Source organism: Nerophis ophidion, linkage group LG18 (genome assembly GCF_033978795.1).
Source record: "Nerophis ophidion isolate RoL-2023_Sa linkage group LG18, RoL_Noph_v1.0, whole genome shotgun sequence".
Lineage (NCBI taxonomy): Eukaryota > Metazoa > Chordata > Actinopteri > Syngnathiformes > Syngnathidae > Nerophis > Nerophis ophidion.
The window spans coordinates 13,229,187-13,251,830 of NC_084628.1; the positions used below are offsets into that span (position 1 = coordinate 13,229,187).

The 22,644-nt window shown below is 38.8% G+C and overlaps 1 protein-coding gene across 3 annotated transcripts in view; it reads left to right on the top strand.

The window, feature by feature from the left end:
• gramd1bb (GRAM domain containing 1Bb) overlaps window positions 1-22,644 on the top strand; it is a 400,828-nt gene that overhangs the window by 149,459 nt on the left and 228,725 nt on the right. For all 3 annotated transcript variants that reach the window (XM_061878757.1, XM_061878759.1, XM_061878758.1), the window contains one exon: window positions 21,297-21,386. In XM_061878757.1, coding sequence (XP_061734741.1) covers window positions 21,297-21,386 — 90 coding nt within the window. The remainder of the gene's footprint in view (window positions 1-21,296; window positions 21,387-22,644) is intronic.

Consider the following 22,644-nt stretch of genomic DNA (forward strand, 5'->3'; position numbering starts at 1 on the left):
AGCAACATGCTATTTTAAAAAGCTCAACACAAACTGGACATAAACACGCATTTATTGACAATAACCTATCCCCTTGTTCCACCCCCTGGGAGGTGAGGGGAGCAGTGAGCAGCAGGGTCATTTCACCACACCTAGTGTTTATGTGACTATCAGTGGTACTTTAACTTTAACAAATGACCTGCATTGCGTTGGTGTACCACCGACAGAATTTAAGTTCCTGCTTTAGGAGCACTTACATTCACAGGAGAGCAGTTACAGTATTGTGTTTTAATACCAGTTTTGCTGTAGGAGCACTTGCATTCACAGGAGAGCAGCTACAATTTTGGGTTTATTTATTTATTTATTTGGGGTTTTTTTGTCCTGTCCAGCTTCTTAGACAAATCATATAGCTGATGTAGATGCCCATATTGGCTGTTCAGATTTACTTTGCAAAAGAGAAGTGTAGGATACTTCTGTTGTTGCCTTATTTGAATTTGACTTTATTAAATGTATTTAAATTATCATTTGGTGCAGCCGGGCTGGAGCAGGAGGGGATAGAAAGAGAAAAAAAGGAAGACGGGGACATTGTGGGAATAAGAGGGGGATGAGACAGAGAGACAAACACAACAACAGCAAATACAACAATAACAACAACAACAATAGAACAACACCAGCACATACAATATGTACAAATATGATCGTAAAAGTGATAGCAAATAAGCAGTTAGTGAAATAAATAATAATATAGAAATGACAATGAGCATTTTTTGACTCAAACTGGAGCAATACAAATACCAATAGCGCTATTGATCATGAACAAAACCAATAGTTTACCTCTATTATCAACAATACAGTTGTTCAAATGCAACAATACATATACATATTGATAGCTAGAAAGATAATAAAAATAAATGAAATAAAAAAAATTTAAAAAAGGAATACCGAAAGATGAAAGGGAAGAGAGAGAGGCAACCTATATTAATCTTGTAGATTGTTATAGCAACAATTTTGGGTTTAAATACCAGTTTCGCACATCAATTACACGAGATGTGAATTGTTACGATCATGGTTTGTCAAAGATGTTGGTAATGTAATTTGTGATATTTCTCCCTGAGCACATGCTTCTGATATTCTCTACATTAAATTGTTGTACAAGTTAATTGTATTACTGACGCTGTCTGACAATGTCTTAACGGTATCTATTTATTAATAACGTTTGATATTCAGCCTGTTAAACATCATGTAATTGAGTATTATCAACCAGAACATGTTAAAAAAGAAAAAAACACTTTATTTCAGCCTGCCACAACCCTCTGATGTACAGTTTTAGCAACATTCTCTCTAAAATTATGGCTGAACACCTGTTAGAGATTTTATTCAGTTTGAAATGAATGAGAACGTAACGCGATGCTGTTGGATACCTGATTTGTGTCGTGAAGGAAAAGGAAGTGGATTTATCACATTGTCTTTTTTAGCTGGCTGTCAAAGGATCAAAATATTTAATCACGATTCATTGCAGTTTTGTTCATAGTTGACTCAAAATTAATTGCGATATCGCAGATAAATATAATTGTTTATCATTAACAAGTGTACTATAGACAGGTCATTTCCTGGTTTTTAAAATTCTGGACAATTTGTTTGCTTTAATGACCTGTTTATTAAGCATTATGCTTTTTTGAAACAGTTCAACACAAACTGGACATAAACACGCATTTATTGACAATAACCCATCCCTTTGTTCCACCCCCTGGGAGGTGAGGGGAGCAGTGAGCAGCAGGGTCATTTCACCACACTTGGTGTGTGTGTGTGACTATCAATGGTACTTTAACTTTAACAAATGACCTGCATTGCGTTGGTGTACCGCCGACAGAATGTAAGTTCCCGCTGTAGGAGCACTTGCATTCACAAGAGAGCAGCTACAATTTTGGCTTTAAATAATTATAGCAATCATGTAATATATCGATGAGTCTGTTCGATTAATCGAGTAATCGGATAAAACACACTATTTAGCCTCAATGCATATTTTTGAGAAAATAGTTGAAATAGACCAAATTAATTCTCCTTGCAATACCCTTCCTTTTTTCTAATGAATATATCGTATTTCCTTGAGTTGCCGCAGGGCATATAGTATGCGCCTGCCTTGAATTACTGCCGGGTCAAACTCGCTTTGCAAAATAATTAGCGCATGCTTAGTATTACCGCCTGGTCAAACTCGTGACGTCACGAGTGACACTTCCCCTGTCATCATTTTCCAAATGGAGGAGGCTGATTTTAACACCGGTAATTTGAAATCGCATAAAGGGAAGAAGATTAAGAGCTATTCAGTAGGATTTAGGGTCCAAACTTACATCACACTCAAATTTTTCCTGCATGCCTTTGGTAAGCGCTGGAGTGAAAGGAGGTTTTAAAATAATTAGCGCATGCTTACTTTTACCGCATGCCTTTGGTAAGCGCAGGAGTGAGAAGAGGTTTTAAATTAATTAGCGTCCCGGCGGCAATACATGGAAATACGGTAAACGTCATTAACATTGAAAAGGCATGTTTAACATGTGTGCATTCATTAAAAAAAAAAAAATTCATAAAAAAATAACGTTTTAGCAGGCGTGCGGAAACTATGATCATGTATTTAATGTTCTGAGCTCTCGATGCGGTCTAGATTAAATCTATTTTTATTAAAACGACTAATCAAAGCAACATAATACAAATCTAAACTATTCTATAATCCCACTAAGTGATTGAGTCAAATAATTGTTGCAGCCTTAACTGGAGGAGAAATGTCTGAGGTAATTAAATGAATCGACTACTTTGCCTCCCCAGTTTATATGCTATACTTGTGACATGAACTGATGTACAAAATGTGTGACATGTACCTAGAAGCTAGATCCTCAGAGGCCAGTTCCAGTAACACACTCCCCCCTCACACCATCACAATCTCTCAAAGGTATCATTTCTAAATGTGAAATACCGTCACTATTGGTGTAGACCTGCTTCCCTTTTACATTAAGCGCACTGCGGCATTAAGACTCCATATTCCATGTCGAGGCGCTATGAATAATCCAGATATTAAGGGTTTTGCCATGTACAGGTTTAAGAACGCAGTGGACTGTAACTATTTTCTATCCAGTTTGCCGTAGTCTATTTCAGGGGTGTCCAAACTTTTTGACTGGGGTGCCACATTGGGCTTAAACATTTTTAAAAGCCGACTTGCCTGCCAAGTAACTATCTCTCTCTATATATATATATACAAACCCCATTTCCATATGAGTTGGGGAAATTGTGTTAGATGCAAATATAAACGGAATACAATGATTTGCAGATCCTTTTCAACCCATATTCAATTGAATGCACTACAAAGACAAGATATTTGATGTTCAAACTCATTAACTTTATTTTTTTTTGCAAATAATTAACTTAGAATTTCATGGCTGCAACATGTGCCAAAGTAGTTGGGAAAGGGCATGTTCACCACTGTGTTACATCACCTTTACTTTTTAAAACACTCAATAAACGTTTGGGAACTGAGGAAACTAATTTTTGAAGCTTTGAAAGTGGAATTCGTTCCCATTCTTGTTTTATGTAGAGCTTCAGTCGTTCAACAGTCTGCTGTCGTATTTTATGCTTCATAATGCGCCACACATTTTCGATGGGAGACAGGTCTGGACTGCAGGCTGGCCAGGAAAGTACCCGCACTCTTTTTTTACAAAGCCACGCTGTTGTAACATGTGCTGAATGTGGCTTGGCATTATCTTGCTGCAATGAGCAGGGGCGTCCATGAAAAAGACAGCGCATCCATCCATCTTCTTCCGCTTATCCGAGGTCGGGTCGCGGGGGCAACAGCCTAAGCAGGGAAACTCAGACTTCCCTCTCCCCAGCCACATCGTCTAGCTCTTCCCGGGGGATCCCGAGGCGTTCCCAGGCCAGCCGGGAGACATAGTCTTCCCAACGTGTCCTGGGTCTTCCCCGTGGCCTCCTACCGGTTGGACGTGCCCTAAACACCTCCCTAGGGAGGCGTTCGGGTGGCATCCTGACCAGATGCCCGAACCACCTCATCTGGCTCCTCTCGATGTGAAGGAGCAGCGGCTTTACTTTGAGTTCCTCCCGGATGGCAGAGCTTCCCACCCTATCTCTAAGGGAGAGCCCCACCACACGGCGGAGGAAACTCATTTCGGCCGCTTGTACCCGTGATCTTATCCTTTCGATCATGACCCAAAGCTCATGACCATAGGTGAGAATGGGAACGTAGATCGACCGGTAAATTGAGAGCTTTGCCTTCCGGCTCAGCTCCTTCTTCACCACAACGGATCGGTACAACGTCCGCATTACTGACGACGCCGCACCGATCCGCCTGTCGATCTCACGATCCACTCTTCCCCCACTCGTGAACTAGATGGCAGCATATGTTGTTCCAAAACCAGTATGTACCTTTCAGCATTAATAGTGCCTTCTCAGATGTGTAAGTTACCCATGCCTTGGGCACTAATGCACCCCCATACCATCACAGATGCTGGCTTTTGAACTTTGCCTCGATAACAGTCTGGATGGTTCGCTTCCCCTTTGGTCCGGATGACACAATGTCGAATATTTCCAAAAACAATTTGAAATGTGGACTTGTCAAACCACAGAACACTTTTCCACTTTGCATCAGTCCATCTTAGATGATCTCGGGCCCAGACATCTGGGTGTTGTTGATAAATGGCTTTCGCTTTGCATAGTAGAGCTTTAACTTGCACTTACAGATGTAGCGACAAACTGTTTTTAGTGAAGGTGGTTTTTTGAAGTGTTCCTGAGCCCATGTGGTGATATCCTTTGATACAGTGCCGTCTGAGGGATCGAAGGTCACGGTCGTTCAACGTTGCTTTCCGGCCATGCCGCTTACGTGGAGTGATTTCTCCAGATTCTCTGAACCTTTTGATGATATTATGGACCGTAAATGTTGAAATCCCGAAATTTCTTGAAATTGCACTTTTAGATACGTTGTTCTTAAATTGGTGTACCTCGCCCCATCCTTTCTTGTGAAAGACTGAGCCTTTTTTGGTAAGCTGGTTTTATACCCAATCATGGCACCCACCTGTTCCCAATTAGCCTGCACACCTGTGGGATGTTCCAAATAAGTGTTTGATGAGCATTCCTCAACTTTATCAGTATTAATTTCCACCTTTCCCATCGTCATGTGTTGCTGGCATGAAATTGTAAAGTTAATGATTATTTGCAACAAAAAAAATGTTTATCAGTTTGAACATCAAATATGTTGTCTTTGTAGCATATTCAACTGAATATGGGTTGAAAATGATTTGTGAATCATTGTATTCCGTTTATATTTACTTTTAACACAATTTCCCAACTCATATGGAAACAGGGTTTGTGTATATATATATATATATATATATATATATATATATATATATATATATATATATATAAAAATTACAGTACAGGCCAACAGTTTGGACACACCTTCTCATTCAATGTGTTTTCTTTATTTGCATGACTATTTACGTTGTAGATTGTCACTGAAGGCATCAATACTGTGAATGAACACGTGGAGTTAGGTATTAAACAAAAAGAGGTGAAATAACTAAAAACGGGGTTTGTATTCTAGTTTCTTCAAAAAAGCCACCCTTTGCACGGATGAATTTTTCGCACACTCTTGACATTTTCTCAATGAGCTTCAAGAGGTAGTCGCCTGAAATGGTTTTCACTTCACAGGCGTGCTTGAAGCTCAGCGAGAGAATGCTAAGAGTGTGCAAAACAGTAATCAGAGCAAAAAGTGGCTATTTTGAAGAAACTAAAATATAAAACATGTTTTCAGTTATTTCACCCTTTTTTGTTAAGTACATAACTCCTCATTTATAGTTGTGATGACTTCAGTGCCAATCTACAATGTAAATAGTCATGAAACTAAAGAAAACGCACGGCGTGTGTGTGCGCGTGTGTGCGTGTTTGTGTGTGTATATACAGTGTATATCTTGTGGGTATATAATTATTATAATTGGTCATTAAGAGTATGTGTAAAAATTTGAACCCTGCCTTGTTTACTTCCGTGACAATCTCCTTAGAGTGTTTTTCTTATATATAAAAGAGAACTATTTAGCAGCTAAAATCTGCCAAACCTGGATAAATGTGGAGAGAGTATCTAAAATTTCCCCATCACCCCTTGTAATGGATCTAATGGGTGTTGTTTTGAATGTTTTAGGCTGATTGAATTACGTGGACCCCGACTTAAACAAGTTAAAAAACTTATTCGGGTGTTACCATTTAGTGGTCAATTGTACGGAATATGTACTTAAATGTGCAATCTACTAATAAAAGTTTCAATCAATCAAGCAACAGAGTTTTTTTTTCTAATTTCCACAAATTTCATTGATCAGGGTGTGTTATGTGTGACCCTGTTTGTTGAAATTGTATTCTGTTTTTTATTTATTTTTCTGCATTATGACTATGGATGGTTGTTTGCACTGGGTCATATAAGTAAAAACTGTGCACATGCGCTCATTCATGCAGAAATAATGGCCACTGACATGGATTTCTCCATTGCTCACTAGCCATCAGACTGTTGGCTACGTGAACATTTTATGAAAACATTGCGCCCGGCCAAATTTCTTATAAGATTAGTTCCGTCTTACAGGCCAAAGTGAAAACGTCGGCGGGCCAAGTGGCAGCAGACTCTAGTTTCCGTACCCGTGCTCTATTGTATGCTGTTTTTGCTACCCTCATGGTCAGGTTTAATCATTTCCCTTTATTAACAATGTAAACTTTTGGGATTGGTTACCAGTTTACATCAAAAATATTTAGGCAAACATTTACTGTAATTATGTCCTCTCTCAAAGGACCCTTACAAACTCGGACCGCCCCTTTAACTGCCCAGGTAATGTACAAACATGGCTGAGTATATGTAGTTAATGCAATACTTTGGTGGTTGGGTGATCTTGCGGACAGAGAGCTGACATGGACGTTCTCTCACAGGAGTTGTAAGTAACATCAAAATAAGGACTTTTCCCTGTACTTCTTTGTGTTCTTGGTATTAGAAATAGGTCAAAATATAAGTGGGTGTTGGTTGTTGTGTGACTGGTTAGTACAAATTGTAGTTTTCTTTTACAGTCCCAGCTGTACTCCAGTTTGGGGGAACTGTTTTAAAGTCCAATGAGATGTTGAGCTGTGCTTTCCATGTGGAGCTTTCAGAATATTTTATAGTAGATGAAGCCCCACTTAAGAACTTTAAGTTTGGGTTGATTTTGGCAGTGCCAGTGTATTGCCAGAAGACTACATTTCCCATGAGGACTGGCGCATATAGCGTCAAACTGTAATATTGGCAAAAATATTAAGTCTCTAATGACTATGCTGATGTTAAATAGCAGACACTATCAATAAATGATCTTGGATTGTGCTACAAACATGACGCTGCTACCAAGAATGTATCAAGGCGGATGCAGGTCTAAAGCAAAGAATGTTTTGTTTTTTTAAAAGTTGTGTGGAATTATCACGCTGGTGGCTATTTATTGCTAACGTGCACATTTCCTTAAGCTGACATTAGCATTAGAAGTTTGATTAGAACATTGAAAGTCGGTCTGAAATACGTCGTCTTCAAGCTCACGCCACTGGGGCAATGTTGATCCTGACTGTCCTTTTCAGCTCAGTGTTTCTGGTTTGTCTCCTCAGACTAAACCTTTAGTTTATTTGTTTGTTTAGGAGCTTAGGCCATGATAATAAAGTATTTTGTGATCTGATCTGATAGCATTAATTGCACATGTAAGTTTTTCTTCTACTTTAAAGGCCTACTGAAATGAGATTTTCTTATTTAAACGGGGATAGCAGGTCCATTCTATATGTCATACTTGATCATTTCACGATATTGCCATATTTTTTTTGAAAGGATTTAGTAGAGAACATCCACGATAAAGTTCGTAACTTTTGTTCGCTAATAAAAAAGCCTTGCCTGCAGACGATGTGCGCGTGACGTCACGGGTTGTGGAGCTCCTCACATCCTCACATTGTTTACAATCATGGCCACTAGCAGCAAGAGCGATTCGAATCGAGAAAGCGGCGATTTCCCCATTAATTTGAGCGAGGATGAAAGATTTGTGGATGAGGGAAGTGAGAGTGAAGGACTGGGGAAAAATAAAAAATTAAAAAATTACAAAAATAAAAAAAACTAGACGACAGAGCGATTCCGATGTTATTAGACAAATTTACTAAGATAATTTTGGAAAATCCCTTATCTGCTTATTGTGTTACTAGTGTTTTAGTGAGATGATAAGGTCGTGCCTGAAAGACGGAGGGGTGTGGCCACGGGTGTGGTGACCTCCAGTGTCTCCGAGGGAAGCCACTTTTCTCGACTAGGTGAAGGCAGCCGTTGGGGCCGGGCTGAGAATTTTTATTTTTTTTCCCTCCTTCACTGTGTAAGTATTCGACGGTTGGGGGAGGCCGGTGGGAGGAGGCAAGAGAGTCCGCAGCTGCAGTAGGAACGACGCAAGCTCTCCACTCATGTCTACGGTAAGAGCCGACTTAATACCACCATTTTCTCACCGAAACTGGCCGGTTGACATGTGGTAGGGAACCATGTTCGCTTGACCGCTCTGTTGTGAAGTGAATTGAATTATATTTATATAGCGCTTTTTCTCTAGTGACTCAGCGCTTTACATAGTGAAACCCAATATCTAAGTTACATTTTAAACCAGTGTGGGTGGCACTGGGAGCAGGTGGGTAAAGTTTCTTGCCCAAGGACACAACGGCAGTGACTAGGATGGCGGAAGCGGGGATTGAACCGGCAACCCTCAAGTTGCTGGCACGGCCGCTCTACCAACCGAGCTATACCGCCTGTTCCATAGTAAAGCTTCACCGTCATCTTTCGGGAACGTAAACAAGGAAACAAGGAAACACCGGCTGTGTTTGTGTTGCTAAAGGCAGCCGCAATACACCGCTTCCCACCTACATCTTTCTTCTTTGACGTCTCCATTATTAGTTGAACAAATTGCAAAAGATTCAGCAACCCAGATGTCCAGAATACTGTGTAATTGTGCGATTAAAGCAGACGACTTATAGCTGGGATCAATGCTGGATAAAAATATCCGCTACAATCTGTGACGTCACGCGCACGCGTCATCATACGTGTCATCATACTGCGACGTTTTCAGCAGGATAATTCGCGCGAAATGTAAAATTTAAATTTAGTTAACTAACCCGGCCGTATTGGCATGTGTTGGAATGTTTATTTCATCATTGATATATAAACTATCCGACTGCGTGGTCGGTAGTAGTGGGTTTCCGTAGGCCTTTAAGTTTTCTGGTGGCACGCAAGGGCGTTCGCAACGACTTCCGTCTTTTTAACCAACGGGGAAAGGGGGAGTGACACATGCCGTACAGCAAGTCAGCACATTTGTGTGGCAGGGTTCCTGCCACCCTTCTCAAAGTTGTTAAGTGCCATTAAAATGACACAGACCCCCATGACAGAGGTGCCATCCAAGTAGTTGTAAGTCCATGTATCATCCCAAAAGTTATGAAAATATTTTATGAAGGTTGAAAAATGTCTTTGTTTCGCTTTAATGTATCTAACCAATCTGGTCCTTTTTTATATTGTTTGAAGTGTAAATTAAGGACAAATGCTTACCCAGTGTAGCGGACAATTTTGAGGAATAGCTGTACACTAAATTGGCCCTAGTGTGTGAATGTGAGTGTGAGTGTTGTCTGTCTATCTGTGTTGGCCCTGCGATGAGGTAGCGACTTGTCCAGGGTGTACCCCGCCTTCCGCCCGATTGTAGCTGAGATAGGCGCCAGCGCCCCCCGCGACCCCGAAAGGGAATAAGCGGTAGAAAATGGATGGATGGATGGATGTATTTTCCCCATGCACATAATCACAACACAATATGAAATAGTGCTGCATTATGTAATAATATAATACATGTCCACTTCATTGTGTAATCTGCCACGTTTAGTTTTACAATTATTGAACGCATTGTTTTAATGCATTATTACGCATTTTGTAAAAACTTAAAATGAGGCAGCTGCATTAACATGCAACTGGTCATTGATGGAAAGAAAATATTTGTTCTGTTTCATATTTGTATTGATGTATTGGTTGGTGTTGTGGTTTTTGCAGCCCTTTGAGACACTGGAGATGTAGGGCTATATAAAAAAAACATAGATTAATTGATTATAACATAATCCACATCGAGAGGAGCCAGATGAGGTGGTTCGGGCATCTGGTCAGGATGCCACCCGAACGCCTCCCTAGGGAGGTGTTTAGGGCACGTCCAACCGGTAGGAGGCCACGGGGAAGACCCAGGACACGTTGGGAAGTCTATGTCTCCCGGCTGGCCTGGGAACGCCTCGGGATCCCCCGGGAAGAGCTAGACGAAGTGGCTGGGGAGAGGGAAGTCTGGGTTTCCCTGCTTAGGCTGTTGCCCCCGCGACCCGACCTCGGATAAGCGGAAGATGATGGATGGATGGATGCATGGATAATCCATATTGCATGAGTGTATGTCTTCCAATATTTCAGGGCACTTGTCATTTTCATGTCAGTAATACTTCTGTCTCTTGCTTTCAATCACATATTCGATTACAATCAATAGTTACATTTAATTTATGTTTGACTAAGAAAACATCCTACTAAATTCTTTAAAAAAAAATCTAAATAATGGTGACCTATTTTGCAAAACCAACTTTTCGTATATACAGGTGCTGTTCATATTATTAGAATATCATGAAAAAGTTGATTTATTTCAGTAATTATATTCAGAACGTGAAATTTACATATTATATAAATTCATTACACACATAGAGATATATTTGAAATGTTTATTTCTTTAAATTTTGATGATTAGTACTGACAATTACTGAAAATCCCAAATTCAGTATCTCAGAAAATTAGAATATTAGTCACGACTAGTACCAAAAAATATTTTTTAGAAATGTGGGCCAACTGAAAAGTATGAACATGGAAAGTTTCAGCATGTACGGCAATCAATACTTAGTTGCAGCTCCTTTTGCCTGAATTGCTGCAGCAATACGGCGCAGCATGGAGTCCACCAGTCTGTTGCACTCCTCAGGTGTTATGAGAGCCCAGGTTGCTTTAATAGTGGCCTTCAGCTCTTCAGCATTGTTGGGTCTGGCATCTCGTATCCTCTGCTTCACAATACCCCATAGGTTTTCTAAGGGGTTAAGGTCAGGTGAGTTTGCAGGCCAATCAAGAACAGGGATACCATGGTCCTTAAACCAGGTACTGGTAGATTTGGCACTGTGTGCAGGTGCCAAGTCAAGTTGGAAAATGAAATCTTCACCTCCATGAAATTGGTCCGCGGCAGGCAGCATAAAGTGTTGTAAAACTTCCTGGTAGACTGCTGCATTGACCCTAGACCTCAGGAAACACAGTGGACCAACACCAGCAGATGACATGGCACCCCAAACCATTACCGATTGTGGAAATTTGACACTGGACTTAAGGCAACATGGATTCTATGCCTCTCCTGTCTTCCTCCAGACTCTGGGACCTTGATTTCCAAAGGAGATACAAAATTGACTTTCATCTGAAAACATAACTTTGGACCACTCAGCAGCAGTCCAGTCATTTTTGTCTTGAGCCAAGGCGAGACGCTTTTGACGTTGTCTCTTATTCAAGAGTGGCTTTACACAGGGAATATGACAGCTGAAGCCCATTTCGTGCATACGTCGGTGCGACTCCAGCTGCAGTCCACTCTTTGTGGATCTCCCCCACATTTTTGAATCTGTTTTGTTTGACAATCCTCTCCAGGGCGCGGTTATCCCTCTTGCTTGTACACTTTTCTTTCCACCACATCTATGTCTTCCCTCCACCTCGCTATTAATGTGCTTGGACACAGCTCTGGGAACATCCAACCTCTTTGGCAAAGACCTTTTGTGTCTTGACCTCCTTCTTTAAAGTATAAATGGTCATCTTTTGGACAGTTGTTAAGTCAGCAGTCTTCCCCATGATTTTGTGTCATACAGAATCAAAACGAGAGACCATTTAAAAGCTTTTCCAGGTGTTTTGAGTTAGTTAGCTAATTAGAGTGTGGCAACAGGTGTCTTCAATATCTCACCTTTTCACCATATTCTAATTTTCTGAGATGTTGAATTGAGGGTTTTCATTGCTTGTCAGCTATAATCATCTCCTTTTTGGCAAAAAACACTTGAACTGTATCAGTCTGTTTGGAATGAATGTATATATTCTACAAGTTTGACTTTCTAAATGGAATTAATGAAATAAACTTTTTCATGATATTCTAATAATATGATATTTCACCATATTCTAATTTTCTGAGATGTTGAATTGAGGGTTTTCATTGGTTGTCAGCTATAATCATCTCCTTTTTGGCAAAAAACACTTGAAATGTATCAGTCTGTTTGGAATGAATGTATATGTTCAACAAGTTTGACTTTCTAAATGGAATTAATGAAATAAATAAACTTTTTCATGATATTCTAATAATATGACCAGCACCTGTATTGGTATCTGCTGTTGTGCATCTAGGATCTGCATAAGGTCCCCAAAATGTTTTAATCAAAACAGAGATATTCATAAAATAATATTGCCTTACTTCATAATTCCTCCAAACGAAGTGTATGGAATTTACTCTGACCTGCAAAGTATTTTGCCTTGTGACGTCATATAATCAAAAATTTGTGTTTTGCGCGACTCCGACATTGTAGTCTATAACTTAATTATTTTTATCTTTCCTCTTGTTGTGGGGCAGACTTGCTCGTACATGCACATGCATCCTCTGCTGTGGTCATGTCCAATACAAAGAAGCATATTGTTCTCACTTATGCCAGTAGACTCCACATGGAAGCGCTCAAAACTACAACATGGCAGGGAGAAGACGCTGTCGGAGTGGAGGCACATAAATAAATCGGCACACCATGAAGAGACAGCTTGATGATGGTCTGTAAAACATGATTTATGCAACATTTTGACCAAATAAGCAGCAGGTAGACCACAAGAAAGTATTATATATATATATATATATATATATATATATACATATATATATATATAAAATAAAAAATGATTACCCCTTTACAGCATCAAAATCAATTGTTTATAAAATAATGCACCAAATTGTTCAATTCTATTACCAAAAAAAGGGCTGCAACCACGTTTTGTAATACTGTCTGCAATATGTAAAAATATATTACAAAAATGTGTCAAAAGTTTATTGCAGCATGTGTTCAAGAATATTATTACAAAATGTGGCAGATTGTTGCAAAATGCAGCTTCATTACATAACGCATTGTTACAAACCTCAGTCAAACAGTTAAATATTTTAGACACATTATACAACAAAATTACACCTTTCTGATTACACTACCAACAGATTATTTTTAAATTAATATCACATATTTACCCTTTTCCTTTACAATCTAGTAACAATTATTTTCTTAAAAACTTCCGTAATAACACAATAAGTAAGGAAGTAATGATATGAAAACTTCACATTCCGGTTATTGTGACCAAATTTATCACGGTTATTATTACTGCGTTATTGTTGAAAACAGTCCCACTTTTAGAAAACCCGGATGGTGTTTTAGTCTTACTGTAGTATTTAAACTGTTTTAATGGTAAAGCTAAAGCTTTTATTGTTTTAAATTTTGGTTTGTACTTTAGCACTTTACAATTTCTTCAAAAGTAAAGTGCACAACAAATACAATGTATTATGATGTATGATTTCTGGCAGGCATTGTGGCATCCTTCTCTGTTCAGCAGTCCTTGAACTCACCGTGAAAACACTTTGTCTCATATTCCTCCGGGTATAGAACAATCACTCTGAGAGAGCACAGCTTAGAGGTTCAATGTGCACAATTGAATAGCTCAGTTGCTGTAATGTGTTGATCTACGTTTGAATTGATTTATATTGTTTCTAAATAGACGCTAATATCTCTTGTTTTCATGTTAGCATGTAAAGCTGGAGCCATTCAGTCTTGAGTTTATGAACAAAAAAAGTGCCGTTATTACGTTTTTTCCATAATTTTGAGATAAAACGGTTATACTAACCGTCAGGAGTTTTTATCATGAATACCGTTTATCGTTACATCCCTGACAGGAAGTGATGTATGGGATGTGATTAGAGATGTCCGATAACGGCTTTTTTGCCGATATCCGATATTGTCCAACTCTTAATTACCGATTCCGATATCAACCAATACCAATATATACAGTTGTGAAATTAACACATCATTATGCCTAATTTTGTTGTGATACCCCGCTGGACGCATTAAACAAAGTAACAAGGTTTTCCAAAATAAGAGAACAACTTCAACTCAAGTTATGGAAAAAAGTGCCAACATGGCACTGCCATATTTATTATTGAAGTATCAAAGTGCATTATTTTTTTTAACATGCCTCTAAACCGCAACTTGGAATTTGGGACATGCTCTCCCTGAGATAATCCTGATCCCCACTACAACTATGCGAAGTACTATACTTGGACTTTCACAAAGTGCATTTTTTTTTTTTTTTTTCAATCGTGCCTCAAAACAGCTACAAAAACAATGAAGGTACACAGTTTCAGTCCAGTGTATTCTAGAGTAATAAAGTAAACCATAACATAGTCCTCCTTTAGTAGACTGCCTGGCAAACTTTATAACAGGAAATAATAAACTGGGCTCAATCTGCCCTGCTCTAACGTATTTATATGAGTAACACAAATGTGCTGCAAGCTAGTGGTGAGTGCTTGAAGTGGCCTCGCCAGAGCTTCTGAAATAATGCGTTTAGACAGGGCACCTCTGTTCACTGCAAGCTGCTTTCGGTGTTTGCTTTTCATCCATCTTCCGTTTGCATTCATCGTATATCTCCTTATGATTCTTGAAGAGGTGGAGATCAAATTGCTCGTATTAAAGGAAGACATCTTGGTTCCTCCTCTCATAACCATTTTTTTGCAGTCATTGCAAATTGCCAATTTTTTATCCGTCAGTCACACTTTAAAATAATGCCAAACCATAGAAATGCTGTCGTTAATCAGTCACCGAGCGAGCTGGCTTGTTAGCCACGGCTACAGCACCGGCAACAACACACTCTTGTTGTTGTTATGCAACTTTTGCGGTGGTTTGATGAGGTCATCAAGCGTCGCCAGTAAATTTCTCATGCTGCAGTCGTCAAGTCCTGTGTTGTATGGGGGAGAGGGAAGAGGCTGCTGACTGGAAGACGCAACTGCTCTGTACTTCCCCCTACGTCCGTGTTTACCGGAAATGTACCGCTCCGTACAGCAGCGTTTTAAAAAGTCATTTTACTTTTTGAAACAGATACCGATTATTTCCGATATTACATTTTAAAGCATTTATCGGCTGATTTTATCGGACATCTCCAGACGTGGTCTTTCTCTATACTTCTTTTTATAGACATGTTGAAGTGTAAATGTGTTGTACTTCAATGTGATAAGCATGATCCAAAATAATCCGTCAGCACCATTCAAAAGAAACAGATGATTTTGATTCTAAAAAACCTACAATAAAATAAGCACATTCTATAAAAAAAACAACAGAGAATATGATTATACACTTACATTAACTACATAAGAGCATCACTTATTAAACAAAAACACTTCACTAATCTATCCTCAGTCTGACAGGATAGCCAATGACTTACAAGCATGAGTCAGCCACAGTTTCATATTAAGTCAAAGTCAACCGGGTTTAACAGGCCTTAAATCCGAAAGGGAAGTATAACTCGCCGGTCCAAAGATTTACAATCTGGAGCTGTGCATGACTTTCATGATCCCAAACATCAGCAAAGACCGAGCAGGTGACCAGCAGGTGGTCCGATGGTGTGGCCGTTGCAGCGTCTGAAAGGACTGAGTACAGTATTGATGGCGTTAGCAGCTGAGGGCTAGACAATGACTGAATGTGGAATGTAGAATGCATGCAGGCAGATGGAGATGGATGATTGGTGAACTGGAAAACAGGAAATGGATTCACTTGATTGGAAACATCGTGTATTTTCATTTAACGGCTGATAAAACCACACTTCCTTGGTTTTAATCACGGGTGTCGCGATGCAAATTTTTTTCATTTTCGATTCGATAGCAACATATGAGCATTCAGTATTGGCCCATATGGATTTGATACGTTATCAGCACAAATCATATATTATTTTGTTGTGTGTTGAATGTTAGAAAATACTTAAGGTGGAATTTATTGTTGTCTTTCTTACCAAAGCTTTTTTTTTTTTTACACTGAAATTGTGTAACTGAATGTTTTGCGTTTTGATAATTTTGCATTTTTATAGTTATTTTTACATCAGAGTATGCCGAAAAAAAAAAAAAATTCAGTATGATAGCAACATAGGAGATTCCAGTAATGGCCAATACTGATATGGATTTGATGCAATGTCAGCAGGAATCATTCATTTATTATTTTGTTGTGTGAATGTTTGAAATTACTTTACTTCAGTTTACTTTACAATTTGTGTCTTTACTAACCACTGAATTTATGGAACTGAATGTTTAGCGTTTTTAGAATTTTTTTTACATCAAAGTATGCTGAAAATTCAATTGAATCAAAAAAAAAATGTTCCAGCAAAATGTGCATGTTTAAATATTTGAAAGACAGAAATTTGCATACACAAATTTAGCGTAAAAAAAGCTTTGGTAATAAACCTCCATACTTGATCGAGTGATATTACTCAAGGACTTACATTGTCCTTAATTGGAGACATTGTCTGCAATTAAAGGCCTACTGAAACCCACTACTACCGACCACGCAGTCTGATAGTTTATATATCAATGATGAAATATTAACATTGCAACACATGCCAATACGGCCTTTTTAGTTTACTAAATTGCAATTTTAAATTTCCTGCGAGGTATCCTGTTGAAAACGTCGCGGAATGATGACGCTTATGTTGACGCGTGCTTGTGACGTTATTGGTTGGAACGGACATTTCAGCCCAGCACCACTCACGGCTAAAAGTCGTCTCTTTTCATCGCATAATTACACAGTATTTTGGACATCTGTGTTGCTGAATCTTATACAATTTGTTCAATTAATAATGAAGATTATAAAGAAGAATGCTTTTGGTGGAAAGCGGTGGATTGCAGCTGCCTTTAGCAACCGAAACACAGCCGCTGTTTCTTTGTTTGTTGTGAAGCTTGTTGTGAACACAGAGCGGTCAAGCGAACATGTTTCTCTACGTCAACCAGCAAGTTTTTGGATGGGAAAATTGTGATATTAAGTCTGCTCTTACCGGAGACTTTAGCGGATTATGCGACATCCTCCTGCAGCTGTCAAAAAGGCTGCTGTGATCTTGGCTCCTCCATTGGCTTCTCTGAGACACTGGCGTTCACCGCAGCCCTCCGACTTACAGATATGACTTTAGAATCTCACTGAAATACAAGTAACACAATAAGCAGATAAGGAATTTTCCAGAATTATCCTAGTAAATGTGTCTAACATCTGAATCGCTCACACTGCCGTCGCCTTTTCTTTTTTTTCTTCTTTATTTTAGTGTTTCACGCTAACTTTCCTCATCCACGAATCTTTCATCCTCGCTCAAATTAATGGGGAAATTGTCGCTTTCTCAGTCCAAATTGCTCTTTCTGCTGGTGGCTATGACTATAAACAATGTGAGGAGCCCTACAACCTGTGACATCACGCGCACATTGCTACTTCTGGTAAAGGCAAGGCTTTTTTATTAGCGACCAAAAGTTGCGAACTTTATCGTCGATGTTTTCGACTAAATCCTGTCAGCAAAAATATGGCAATATCGCGAAATGATCAAGTATGACACATAAAATGGACCTGCTATCCCAGTTTAAATAAGAACATCTCATTTCAGTAGGCCTTTAATATACAACAATAATTATTTGATACTTGTTTAATTTGACAAATATGCTGTTTTAGACTGAAATCGTTCGGTTAAGTTTGTTCAATTACATATGTCTGGCTTAGGTGTTGTGTAGCCCATAGTCTACCATGTTTACCTTTTTTTATAAATATCACTAAAATAAAATACAAGAAAAGACCAACATGGTGTTTATTGGAGGACTTTTTTTTTTTTTTTTTTACACTGAATTTGTTACTGAATGTTTTGTTTCGATAATTTAGCACTTTTACAGTTATTTTTACATGAGTATGCTGCACTTTTTTTTTTTTTTTCATTTTCACTATGATAGCAATATAGGAGCATTCAGTATTGGCAAACATCGCTATAGATTTGATGCAATGTCAGCAGGAATCGTTCATTTATTATTTGGTTGTGTGGAATGTTAGAAAGGACGGAGGTTAATTTGTGTCTTTATTACCAAAGCTGTTTCTTTTTTTTTTTTTTTTAAACTGAGTTTTTTTTACACTGAATTTGAAACTGAATGTTTTGCTTTTTTATAATTTCAAAGAATGCAGACTATTCAATTACATTAAAAAAGTGAGCAAAATGTGCGTGTTTAAAGAATTAAGAGAGAAATCCGCATATATCAATTTAGCGTAAAAAAAAAAAAAGCTTTCCTAAAAAATATACATACTTGACCAAGTGAAATTACTCAGAGACGTAGCTGTCCTTAAGTGGAGACTTTATCTGTAAATAATATACAACTATAAATATTTGATACTTGTTTAAATTGACAAATGTGCTGTTTTACACTGCGGTATTGATTAATTAAGTATGTTCAATTACAAATGACTGCTTGTGTGCTTAGCTGTTGTGTAGCTGCTAGGTTCTAGTAGCCCATAGTCTACCATGTTTACCTTTTTATTAATGACATCACTAAAATACAAGAGAAGTCCAACTTTGAGGACGTTTGGATGTTAACTGGTTGTCCAGCTTTGCACACGCATGCATACACGCAGAAGGACTGTTCGTATCGGAACATTTATATATAATCCGACATCAGTATCAAGTTTTAGCCATGGATTGACTATATATTTTAATGTCTAATGGGACAGGGGAATCGTTCTCTGTATGTCAGGGGTCGGGAACCTTTTTGGCTGAGAGAGCCATGAAAGCCAAATTTTTTAAAGTGTATTACCGTGAGAGCCGTATTGTATGTTTTAACACCAAATACGACTAAATGCATGCATTTTTTAAGTAAGACCTACATTTTAGAGTATAAGTCTTATATTTTGTATCATTTTTATTCTGAAGCTAACCAATAATAAATAAAATACTTCTTTCGCAACAGTAAATTGGCCGTAGTGTGTGAGTGTGAATGTCGTCTGCCTATCTGTGTTGGCCCTGTGATAAGGTGGCGACTTGTCCAGGGTGTACACCGCCTTCCGCCCAAATGCAGCTGAGATAGGCTCCAGCAACCCCCGCGACCCCAAAAGGGACAAGCGGTACAGAATAGATGGATGGACTTCTTACCATTGATGTGACTTATTGAACAGGTGCGGTTGAAATGGGATGGATGGTTAAAAATGCATAAGAATGTTTTATATGTTGAACGTTATTTTTAACACTGATTACCAGCGGAATTATTTATTACAAATATTTATATATAATAGTATGGGGACGGCGTGGCGCAGTGGGAGAGTGGCCGTGCGTAACCCGAGGGTCCCTGGTTCAATACCCACCTAGTACCAACCTCGTCACGTCCGTTGTGTCCTGAGCAAGACACTTCACCCTTGCTCCTGATGGGTGCTGGTTAGCGCCTTGCATGGCAGATCCTTCCAGTGTGTGAATGTGTGTGTGAATGGGTAAATGTGGAAGTAGTGTCAAAGCGCTTTGAGTACCTTGAAGTTAGAAAAGCGCTATACAAGTACAACCCATTTATATTACTAATCGTGTTAAGCAATGTCAGCTCAGATGTATCTGAGAGCCAGATGCAGTCGTCAAAAGAGCCACATCTGGCTCTAGAGCCATAGGTTCCCTACCCCTGCTGTATGTGCTCAACTCCTGTTTCCATGTCCTACTGAGTAGAAAAGTTCTCACACTGCGGATGTAGTTTACTTATAGTATAATGGGTGTTAATCTAGATAGCAAACCAAAGTGAATCAGCAGCGCCTCTGCTGGTCGCAGCCAAGTAGCGCAGTCCCATTTTTCTCATTTATTTCAACACACGATTAATCGGTACTTAATTCCACACAATGAGCAATTATTATGCCAATAACTAAATTAAAAAATATATATATTCTCTTATTTGATGTTCTTTGGTGATTAAAATGTCGTTTTATGTAAGCAACAGTACTTAGCTGTCGAAGTCAAAAGCACACTTGCATGAGCAAATAAATGTGTTAGTAAAAAAGGCGTTCACATAAATAATGATTTAATAGATGTAATTTGGAATTATTTAAGTAATATTAAAAATATTGCTTTAAAAAAAAAAAAAAATCATACATAGGCTCCTGCACCCTCCACAACCCCGAAAGGGACAAGTGGTAGAAAAATGGATCTATGGATCCACTATGTTCATTATTTATGAAATAGCTAATTATTATATGCAACATGTAACTAATTTTGTACACGAAAAATGTTTTTTGATTTTTTTGATTTTTATTTTATAAAAAGTTTATGCAAATGCCTTAAAAAAATCTGATAGTGGGGAACAAACATGTTTTGAATCTTATTTGTAAATAACTGGTTCAGATCATTTCAAGTTTTTTAATTGTATTTTATTTGGCTCCTCTAAAAGTACAATTTAATAGATCATGATATTGGCCCTAGTGTGTGAATGTGAGTGTGGATGTTGTCTGTCTATCTGTGTTGGCCCTGCGATGAGGTGGCGACTTGTCCAGGGTGTACCCCGCCTTCCGCCCGATTGTAGCTGAGATAGGCGCCAGCCCCCCCCCCGCTACCCCGAAAGGGAATAAGCGGTAGAAAATGGATGGATGGATGGATGATATACAGTAAATTGCCAGCAGATGCTATAGCACACAGTATAGTTCTTATAGACGTCATTTAGCTCCCTCTAGCGTCAGGATGAGATTTGTGCAGGTCAGGTTGTATAAATCCCTGCAAACAACCCACTTGCCACATCATTATTTACAGAAATATTATGACTATCAAGTATTTTAATCATTTATCCTCTACACGTATCTATTATAATTTTTGCATGGTCTTTTTTATGCATTTAGTTGTACCTTTGTGCCTCAGATGAGTCTCTTTTAGTCAGTGTACATTAGGCAAGTTATATTGAGCGGATTCAGCTGTAACCACAACACATTTAGGGCAACTTGATAAATAACGCCACAGCCTTTCCCCCACTGGGCCAAATGTGTGGTGATGCAAAAATAATCCCCACATTAATAACAAGGGCGGCGTTCTGTGTCCGACATGCTGCAACTCTGCATCTATTTAACTTCACACCTGTTTTTCTGCCCTGTGTGCAGGTGCAAATAAGTCACAGACAACTGACAAATTGACTTTTCTCGTGTGTCTAAAGCAGCCAGCAGAGCAGCCAGCAGAGCAGCCAGCAGAGCAGCCATGAAGATGACACCACACGCTTCTTGACTCCATTAATCCGAGAGGAGAGGTGAGCACCTTGTGCGAAACGTGTTCGGTAAAAGTTTCTCAAACTGCTACGCAGGCTCCATCTCCTTATACATATGAAATAATCGGACATACACAATTAACTGAAATTGCATTCCAATTACAGTTTACTCAGCGGCAAAAATAAATGTTTTACTCAACTCATACACCGAGAATCAATTACCATATTTTCCAGAAAATAGGGCGCACCTATGGAATGATCTTTTTTCAAAATATAAGGCGCACCAGATTATAGGGCGCATTAAAGGAGTCATATTTTTTGGTTTTGTTTTCTCAATGGAAAACACTTCCTTGTGGTCTACATAAAAACACAATATACACTTACAATTAGTGCACCAACCACAAAAACCTCCCTTTTTCATGACAAAAACGTCCCTTTTTCATGACAAAGAAGAAAGAAAAAAAAAAAAGACCTGGGCCGATGGACAAATTATTAAGCGTTGACTGGTCCGCGGATACAAAAAGGTTGGGGACCACTGGTCTACATAACATGTAATGGTGATTCTTTGGTCAAAATTTTGCATAAATTATGGTTCTGATCTTGAAGCCGCTTTTTGACGGTTGCTTCCGGATGCACCGTTTTGTGGGTGGGCTTATTTACGTGGCTCATCTTGGGCAGCGTCTTCTCCCCGTCATCTTTGTTGTAGCGGCGTAGTGTGCAAGGACGGGAGTGGAAGAAGTGTGAAAAGATTGAGCTAACTGTTTTACTGACATTCAGACTTTACTTAAATCAATAACGGAGCAACAACAAGGCCAGAAATGTGACCCGTGAAAAAACGTCCGACCGGAACTCTCTATTAACTAAAGTTCCTTGGGTGAATAATGTAAACTCACGACACCGGTATGTTTTAGCACTTTCATGGCAAGTTTACTGACAGATATGAGTTACGACTGTACGCTTCTTTATATTAGAAATTGTAACAATGGAGGATAAATACCTCATAACAAGAAGATAGAGAAAAAGAAGGTTATAGACTATGGTGTCGTCACTGACTACGAAGTCTGATGCGCACAATTTTTCAGGATTTATCCAGATCCCAAATACAGATAAGCATTTCCCAGAAGGTTAAAAAAAAAGTTACTTTTGCATAATATTGTGAAACAATACGCCAGATGATGTTTTACCTAATCCACACACCATAATACTCGGATGTTTAATGCGTCAACAGTCCTTCAAGTTGTGCGGCATCATAGCTTACCAATGGCAACCTAAAACATTTTGAGAGATGCTTTAGCACCGT